At 51.8% G+C, this 9,431-nt stretch overlaps 1 protein-coding gene across 2 annotated transcripts; it reads left to right on the top strand.

Annotated features, from left to right (window-relative positions):
• The first annotated feature begins 6,713 nt into the window (after positions 1-6,713).
• her9 (hairy-related 9) lies at positions 6,714-8,865 on the top strand. 2 transcript variants are annotated; one of them, XM_072477972.1, is made up of 4 exons: positions 6,714-7,327; positions 7,522-7,617; positions 7,746-7,833; positions 7,966-8,865. In XM_072477972.1, exons 1-4 carry the CDS (start codon positions 7,220-7,222, stop codon positions 8,568-8,570), a joined length of 897 nt encoding a protein of 298 aa, XP_072334073.1. In that variant the 5' UTR covers positions 6,714-7,219; the 3' UTR covers positions 8,571-8,865. The 2 variants fall into 2 exon arrangements, with proteins under 2 accessions (XP_072334073.1, XP_072334072.1); XM_072477971.1 differs by having other exon boundaries at positions 6,715-7,327; positions 7,963-8,865.
• Positions 8,866-9,431: the final 566 nt, after the last annotated feature.

A 9,431-nucleotide genomic window follows, 5' to 3' on the forward strand; every position in this document is an offset into this window, starting at 1 on the left:
TGGCAAAGAGTTCCACAGATTCCAAGGGCTTTTTCAAGAGAGTAGGTAGGAGTATTATGGGGTGTGTGTGGGCAGATAGGACCCCGAGGGTTAGGAGAGGGTTCTTGGAACGCAGCAGGGACCGAGGAGGGTTGGCTTTGCCAAACCTAGAGAGTTACTACTGGGCAGCAAATGGCGATGATCCGTGAGTGGGTTGTGTGTGGGGGGGGCGTGGAGGAGGGTGGAGGTGGCGTCCTGCAAAGGAACGGGCCTGGAGGCGTTGGTGGCGGCGCCGCTGCCGCTCTCGCCGACGGGGTACACCACAAGCCCGGTGGTGGCGGCAACATTAAAGATCTGGGGCCAGTGGAGAAGACACAGGGGTGCAATGGGAGCATCGGTGTGGTCCCCGATCAGGGGTAACCACCGGTTTGTCCCGGGGAGGATGGACGGGGGGTTCCGGGGCTGGCATCGGGCGGGGGTGGGAGGAGTGGGGGACCTGTTCGTTGACGGGACGTTTGCGGGTCTGGGGGCGCTGGAGGAGAAGTTTGGGTTGCCCCCGGGAAGTGCATTTAGATGTGTGCGGGTGGGGGCTTTTGTGGGGCGACGGGTGGGGGGCTTTCCGTTGCTCCCGGCACAAGAAGTTCAAGATAGGGTGGTCTCGGGGGTGTGGGTCGGGGAGGGCAAGGTATCGGAAATATACCAGGAGATGAAAGAAGAGGGGGAGGCGCTAGTAGAGGAGCTGAAGGGTAAATGGGAGGAGGAGCTGGGGGAGGAGATTGAGGAAGGGCTATGGTCCGACACCCTGGGTAGGGTTAATACCTCTTCCTCGTGTGCCAGGCTCAGTCTGATACAATTTAAGGTGGTTCACAGAGCGCATTTGACGAGGGCGAGGCTGAGTAGGTTCTTTGGGGTAGAGGATAGATGTGAAAGATGTTCAGGGAGCCCGGCGAACCATGTCCATATGTTTTGGTCATGCCCGGCATTGGAGGGGTTCTGGAGAGGAGTGGCAGGAGTAATATCCCAGGTGGTGAAAGTCCGGGTCAAGCCAAGCTGGGGGCTAGCAATATTTGGAGTAGTGGATGAGCCGGGAGTGCAGGAGGCGAAAGAGGCCGGAATTCTGGCCTTTGCGTCCCTAGTAGCCCGGCGAAGGGTCTTGCTATTGTGGAAGGAGGCGAAGCCCCCCAGCCTGGAGGCCTGGATTAATGACATGGCGGGGTTCATAAAATTGGAGAGAATTAAGTTTGCTTTGAGAGGGTCTGCACAGGGGTTTTACAGGCGGTGGCAACCGTTCCTAGATTATCTCGCGGAGCGTTAGAAGAAGGTTGATCAGCAGCAACCCTGGGGGGGGGGGGGGGACACACGAGAGACTGTCTGAGGGGATGGACGAGCGGGAGATAGCATGGAGGGTGGGGGGAAATGGTACGCGCGGCCAAGAGCCAGTGTATAAAGCTATGTAAATATACCATCTTGCCTTGTATATATCTTGCTCAGGGAGAATTTGCGTTATTTTGTTACGGGGGGAGGGGGGTTATTGTTTGTAAGGGGAAAAAACTGTTGTTAAAAAACGTTAATAAAAATATTTTTTTTTTAAAAAAGTTCCACAGATTCACCACCCTCTGGCTGAAGAAATTCCTCCTCATCTCTGTTTTAAAGGATCGTCCCTTTAAAGCCAACAAGGTGTTGTCACGGTGGTTAGCACTGCTGCCTCACAGCGCCAGGGACCCAGGTTCGATTCTGACCTCTGGTGACTGTGTGAAGTTTGCACTTTCTCCCCGTGCCTGCGTGGGTTTCCTCCGGGCGCTCCAGTTTCCTCCCACAGTCCAAAGATGTGCAAGTTTGGTGGGTTGGCCGTGCTAAATTGCCCCTTGGTGTCCAGGGATGTGCAGGTTCGGTTACGGGGATAGGGTGGGTTGGGCAGGGGAGTGAATCGGGTAGGGTGCTCTTTCGGAGCTTGGTGGAGACTAGATGGGCCGAATGACCTCACCGTAGGGATTCTCTGATTCTGTCACTGTTACAGTGAAGGAAACACAGCAGCCAACTTACACACAACACAGCAAGCTCCCACAAGTAATCTTACTGTTGTTGCTAACGCTAATTCTGGTGTTAATAGGATCTGAAGGACCTTGCTGTCTCCTGATTGAAATGAAATGAAATGAAAATCGCTTATTGTCACAAGTAGGCTTCAAATGAAGTTACTGTGAAAAGCCCCTAGTCGCCACATTCCGGCACCTGTTCGGGGAGGCTGTTACGGGAACTGAACCGTGCTGCTGACCTACCTTGGTCTGCTTTCAAAGCCAGCGATTTAGCCCTGTGCTAAACAGCCCAAATGATTGGAGTGGAATGTTCCAGGGAGTCTCAATTTTGCTTTGTTCTAGTTATCTCTCCACTCCCCCCCCCCCCTCCAAGTTTCAGGTTGCAAATCACACAAGTGAAAATGTCACTGAGTGCACAGTTGCCCCTACTTTCCCCAAGGGGCCTCATTTTGGGGTTTAAAAACATTATTTTAGAGGCACAAGCTCGATAACCAGCTTTGCTTTTGACACTCATGCCACGCCAGCCAGCCTGTTGTTCAGATTTAACAAACCGTGGGGGCAGACTGGGAGTTTCGGAAAGTTTTTTGGCACTTGGCCAGGTACCAGGGGGGCGCCCCTTAGTGGACAATGCTTGAACTGACGGCCCAAGCAGCTGATGCAAAAGGTTTGAGGAGTGAGTCACGGCAGAGACGAGTGGTGCTGTTCCCAATGAAAGGACAAATCTCCAAAATAATTCTGACAGTTTGAAAAAATGAAGGGCACTGCCCCTCTGCAAATCAGTGCCACCCCTTTAAGATATCCTTAGTTTCCAAATATCTTACTTTTAAATCGCATCTGACGTTTCATTTGCAATTTTGCGCCTAAAATTAGTTGAAAGGAGCAATCTGCAAGAACGTTTTTGTGCATGTCTGATATGTGCCACGAATTTAGATGTATTGCTGTTTCAAACTCGCCAGTAACTGCTGACCGAGCTGCGAGTATAATTGCTACCTGCCTTTATCACACGAACTCTTGGATGCCCTGAATCAGCCATCCAAATGATTCGAATCAACTCAATCGAAACTCGTGGGTTCGTGATTATCCAGTGACAGCGGTGAAAGGTTACTGGTTTGCAAAACGGTCATGGTGTATGAATGAGATCAGATATTAAACACAGTTTTAATATCGACAATGAAACCCGGGGGGGGGGGGGGGGTGGAGTGTATTGTAATATTAACATAAATTGTGCCTGTATTGGGATAAAACTAATAGCAGCCTTCTGGGGCCAGAGGAATGAATGAAGTCTTGCTGCAAAAGCCTGGGGTCTTGGACACTGCTCCTCATCCTCATCCCCAAAATGTGAATTGTGGCCTTGGAAGTGCAAAAGGACATATGCTTGTTATGGAGCAACCTCTATTTGCAAGCCCCTGTTATGATTGAGCTAACTTACTGTAAATCATCACGGTGATTTATTTGTGGGGGGGGGGGGAGATGGAAAAGAATCGGTGAAGTTACTTTACCTGTCAAACCGTTAGATATTTTAGTGCGTTATCAAAATGTGATGCAGGTCCAACAAGTATTTTTTTACTTCGTCTTTGACGTTTCTCGAATGTTCTGTTATTACATGGAGGAGAATTGCAAGTTTCTCTTGCAAAGTTTGCACAGCTGCTGGTTACAGGATGGGGCCTGGGGTTCGGGCCAAGAAAAATTAAACGACTTATTGTGTGTCCTTTTGTTTTTGTTACGGTGGGAGACGACTTGTTCTGTTTACTGTGAACACATGGGTGGCTTTTTGCCGAGTTGTAATAATAAGATTTTTTTCCCCCTCAGACCCACACTTCTGAAATGAATTAATTGAACATTGGATATTGCAAATGCATCGAAGTGAATTGGTTCAATTTCTTTGAATGCCACTGCATCTTGATAAAGTGTAATTTTCCAGAATTAAAAATAATGCATGCAGGTTGGAAAATTGTTCGGTGCAAGTGTTTGCAACGTGTCTTTCCCGTTGCAAAGGACACCGTTGCAACATCCCCCCTTGGTAACTGGGTGCTGAAGCTGGCTGGGCGGAGCGGGACGCCCGCCACGCGCCGGCAATCTGCCCGGGACTCTGCTCCGGGCTGCAGGCTGGGAGGCTGCGGGACCTGTGTGCACGCTGCAGAGCCGCTCTTCCTGGCGTCCAGGACAGGCCAGGCAGCCGGCCAGCCAGCTCCCAGCCTGGGCCAGAGGGCGGGGTTTTCCCAGGCTGCTCAAGGCACGGCCCACGCCGCCCGCCCGAGGCCGCAGACTGAATACAGCCTCTTTAACCATCTGATCGCCGGTCCACTCCCTCCCCATACTTCTAGCCTTTGCAAATACCGATGGCAGGCACTTCAGCTGCAACATTATCTTGTCCCCTCTCTCTGCAGGTGCTACCAATTTCCTCCCCTTGTTGCACATATTTTGATCCCAGACACACAACTTGAATAGGCGCCACTTTTAAAATGCAACCCCATGCAGTAACAGTTCTAAAGCTTTGACAAAGAATCACCCAGACTCCAAACGTTGGGCGCGATTCTCTGCTACCACGCCGGTTGGGAGAATCACCTGGGTCGCCAAATTTTCACGCGACGCCCTCCCGTGATTCACCCAAGCGGCGAGAATGGCCCTGTCGGGTTCCGCGCGGCGCAGGCTGGAGAATCGCCCGAGACACCCAAAATGGTGATTCTCCGGCACCACTGCTATTCTCAGGCCCGGATGGGCCGAGCGGCCTGCCCAAAACGGCGGGTTTCCCCCCCGGCGCCGTCCACACCTGGTCGCTGTCGGCGGGAACAGCGCGGGAACGCTGGGGGGCTGCCTGCGGGGGGATCCTGCACCAGGGGGGGGCCTCAAATGGAGTCTGGCCCGCGATTGGTGCCCACCGATCGTCGGGCCGTCCTCTCTGAAGGAGGACCTCCTTCCGCAGATCCGTCAGACATCTTGCGGAGCGGACTCGGAGAGGACGGCAACCACGCATGCCAGCCAGTCCGCACATGCGCGAGTGACGCCAGTTTTGCGGCGCCGGCCGCGTCATGTAGGCGGCGCCGAGGCCGTTTCGCGCCATTGTGAAACTCGACGGCGTGAACACTCTGCCTCCATTTCGGAGAATCCCGCCCGTTAGCTCCCATCTCTCTCTCCACAAATGTTGTCAGACCTACTGAGATAGTCCAGCAATTTCAAAGTTTTTGTTTCAGGTTCCAACATTTGCTTTTATCTAACATGAGATTGCCCAGTATTTTCAGTTAGTGTATTATTTAGTGTAACCAACTCCGCCTCCCTCCTAATATAAACAGAAATCGCTGGGGAAATACTCATCGTACCTGGCAGCATCGGTGGAGAGAAACTGAACACTTGGAGCCCAATTTGACTTTTCATTTAGTTATTTTAATCCATTGCAAGTGCAATACTGAACTCTTTCACAGATGTTTAACACTTCACATTTGTAAACGTGCAATTATAGAATCCATCACTCCCTACAGTGCAGAAGGCAATTTGGCACATCGAGTCGACTGACCCCCTGAAAGAACACTGCAGGCCCAATAACCACACCCCATTCCCTACCTGGGGATTCATTATGGCCAATCCACCTAACCTGCACATCTTTGGACTGGGAGGAAACCGGAGCGCCCGGAGGAAACCCACGCACACACGGGGAGAAATTGCAAACTCCAGCCACCCGAGGTGGGAATCGAACCCGGGACCCCGGCACATTGAGGCAGCAGTGCTAACCACTGTGCCACCATGTATCTGCGATGTAGAAATGCCAGCGTTGGGACCTGTGTGGGCAGAGTAAGAAGTCTTGCAACACCAGGTTAAAGTCCAACAGGTTTGTTTCGAATCACGAACTGTCGGAGCACAGCTCCGTCACTCACCTGAGGAAGGAGCTGTACTCTGAAAGCTAGTGATTCCAATTAAACCAGTTGGACTTTAACCTGGTGCATGTATTGGCAATATAATGAAATAATTCACAAATTGGAGAGTTTTTCATTTGTAAGAGTGCCATGCATTTACAATAATGAAAATCATTAAATCCATTGAGAGGGGCAGATGAGGCTCGCAAGTTTTTAATTTTTTTTTAATGAATTTAGAGTACCCAATTTAGCGTGGCCAATCCACCAATCCTGCACATCTTTGGGTTGTGGGGGTGAAACCCACGCAAACACGGGGAGAATGTGCAAACTCCAGGGCCGGGATGGAACTGCAAGTTAACGTGCAGTTTTATTCTCGGGATTCAGCCCGAGAAGGATTGAGCAAGCAATGGGTTAAAGCGCAGCAGAGCAGGCAGGGGAAGGGAGAGTGCGCAGTGCAGGGCGCTGCGGCACGTGCTCGGCGCTGGCTGGGGGGAGGGGAGGGGGGAACAGTGGCTGCCGCGCGCGCGCGCGCGCCGACAGATGTCACCTGTCAGCAGCCGGGGCCCGGGGATGATTGACAGCTCGAGCTGCCAGGCGCGCTGCTATTGGCCGCCGAGCGGGGTGGGCGGGGCGTGACTGGGCCCCTCCCCCGGGCCTCGCGTGCCCGGGCCCGGGCCGGCTCGTGACTGACAGCTGGCGCGGGGGGAGGCGGGGCCGCGGCCAATGGGAACGCGGGCCGGCCTCCCCTCCCCCACCCCGCGCTGCCCATTGGCCGGGCCGAGTGTGGGAAAGAATGTTGCAAAGGTTTCACACGAGCTGCCATTGGCCGCCGGCTTATAAATACAGCAGGTTGTTACATTGGCCCGGGAGCTCACTCTGCTACATTGACCCGGGAACACACTACTTCGCTACATTGACCCGGGAACACACTCTGCTACATTGGGCCGGCCGGCACCCAGAGGGGGGGGAAAAATCGATACACCAACTGTATCAACCTGCTGGGCATCTCCACACAGCCTGTACCAACCTGCTGGGCATCTCCACACAGCCTGTACCAACCTGCTGGGCATCTCCACACAGTCTGTACCAACCTGCTGGGCATCTCCACAGCCTGTGCTAACCTGCTGGACAACTCCACTCCGCTTTCACCAGCCTCCTCACCCCGGCTTTGGTGCAACTCACTGTTTCCCCAGGATACCGGACTGTTGCAAACACTACCTTGTTTCCCCATCCCCAGGATACCAAACTGTTGCAAACTCTGCTCGCCTTGTTTCCCCTTCCCCGGGATACCAAGCTGTTGCAAACACTCCTCTACCTTGTTCTCCACCCCCCCCTTTTTTTTTTAAAGTGACATTCAATATGCCAGCTGACACCATGGAGAAATCTTCCATCTCCCCCACGGTGGGATCTTCCGCAAACTCTCCACAAACTCCGGATAAACCCAAAAGCGCCAGTGAGAACCGCAAGGTAAACACATCCTCTTTAAAAACCACGATTGACCAGTTTTTTTTTTTTGGGGGGGGGGAAGAGATATTTCTGTGGGAATTTTGAATGCACGTTTTTACTTTTTTTTGGGGGGGGAGGGTTGCAGCAAGAGTGAGAAGTACAGCATTGCGTATACACGTTTTTAATTGTGGGATTTCTGTTTGTTATTTAAACAGTCTTCCAAGCCCATCATGGAAAAAAGACGCAGGGCGAGAATCAACGAGAGTTTGGGTCAGCTGAAGACTTTGATCCTGGATGCACTGAAGAAAGATGTAAGTTGGCAGCAAGGAGGGGTTTTTTTTTTTTGGGGGGGGTCCCCCCTCTCTCATCAGTTTTCTATCTTGTATTTTCAGGAAATGGGTAAAGGGCAGGTGTTGATGTTTTAAAACTTGTATTTCAGAGTTCCAGACATTCCAAACTGGAGAAAGCGGACATCCTTGAAATGACAGTGAAACACCTTCGAAACCTACAACGTGTACAGATGACTGGTGAGTGTAGCAAATATGCTGGCTGAGTGAAAGAACTCTTTCCCCCCCCCCCCCCCCCCTTTGTGAAATTACATGATTTAAAATGTTATTTTGTGGTTGTTCTAATTTTGTTTTTTGTTCCTCACACAGCAGCTTTGACGGCAGATCCAACCGTGCTGGGCAAATACCGAGCCGGATTTAACGAGTGTATGAATGAAGTGACTCGTTTCCTCTCCAGCTGCGAGGGGGTTAACACTGATGTCCGCACCCGCCTCCTGGGCCACTTGTCCAGCTGCCTGGGCCACATGGTGGCCATGAATTACTCGCAGGCACCGGCCAACCCTGCCGCGGTGCCAGGGGCTCACCTCAGCCAACCTCTGCACGTCCAGCTGCCGGCCAGCGGCGGAGTCGGCCTGCCTTGCAAACTCAGCCCGGCCGAGGCGGTCTCCCCCAAGGTGTACGGGGGCTTCCAGCTGGTGCCGGCCACGGACGGACACTTCGCCTTCCTCATCCCCAACCCGTCCTTCGCCGCCTCGGGCGGGCAGTTGGCCACCATCCCCCTCTACGCCAACGCCAACCTGCCGGTGGCCGTCAGCTCCGCCGCCGGGCCTCCCATCTCGAAGCTGGCCCCCTCGCCCGTCCAGGGAATGACCTCTGTCGCCTTTGGGCCCAACATCTCCGGAGTTTCTCAGAGTCACAGCCCGCTGGGAGTGAGCACAGGACCGGACACCTCGGAATCCGTCTGGAGACCCTGGTGAAGCCCCCCCCCCCCCAAAAAAAAAGGACTTTTTTAAAAAAAGAACTGAGCAATAAAACCTGTTCCATTGTTCGGGACATTTGTACTTATCATTATAAGAAACTTATTTATTTTGAGGTGTAAATAGAGCATACTTTTGATTTCCACATGACTTTCTGAAATATTTTACTGTCGGGAGAGTTCTTGTAATAAGATTTTGAAACCTGTTTTAATATAGGTGCCATATACCAAAGTCTTTTTGTAAACTTTTGTTTTTGACTTTTTACAGAAAATAAAACCATTTTCCTATATAAGCATCTACTGTAGCCCTTTGTAGTCCTACTGTTTATGGAAAAAGAGGTTAATCCCAATCGGTTGTTTAATTTTCACCTTGTTTGAAGGGAGAAAGTTTGAACTTCCCGCCCTACATTTAAAACAAATAAATTCATTCATAAGGTTTCCCCTTTCTCGAGGTTCCAGCTCCATATGCTTTTGACACGTTATAATCCAGACACCAAGTCTGATCTTCTAGGTGCCCTGAGGAAGGAATATGCAAACTTTTGTTTAAGGGTGGGGGGAGGGAATTTACAATAAATTTTGAGGATAATCGGCGCCATCTGGCCCGCACTTTTTCACAAAAGGGGGTGTTTCCTGCACCAACGCGGTGTATGTGAATGCAGAAAATCGCAAAAGGCGGGAAATGTCTGAACATTGTTCCAGAGAATAGATAGCCGACTAAAAGGCGGGGAATTTATCTTTCTCCTACCACCTCTTCCTCCCCCCCCCCCCCTCCAACTGAATAAAAGTAATTAAAGACCATTTTCAAAGGGGGTCTGGTCTCATCGAGTATGCAGCGGGCTTCCACGCAGCGGTGAGTTCCATT

This window comes from Scyliorhinus torazame, chromosome 16, assembly GCF_047496885.1.
Source record: "Scyliorhinus torazame isolate Kashiwa2021f chromosome 16, sScyTor2.1, whole genome shotgun sequence".
NCBI classification, from domain to species: Eukaryota; Metazoa; Chordata; class Chondrichthyes; order Carcharhiniformes; family Scyliorhinidae; genus Scyliorhinus; species Scyliorhinus torazame.

Excerpts from the sequence above, each read along its gene's own strand:
- her9 (XM_072477971.1), top strand. The coding sequence starts at position 7,220 with ATGCCAGCTGACACCATGGAGAAATCTTCCATCTCCCCCACGGTGGGA. Across the intron at positions 7,328-7,521 it reads GCGCCAGTGAGAACCGCAAG|TCTTCCAAGCCCATCATGGA; the intron begins GTAAACACATCC and ends TTATTTAAACAG. Across the intron at positions 7,618-7,745 it reads TGGATGCACTGAAGAAAGAT|AGTTCCAGACATTCCAAACT; the intron begins GTAAGTTGGCAG and ends CTTGTATTTCAG.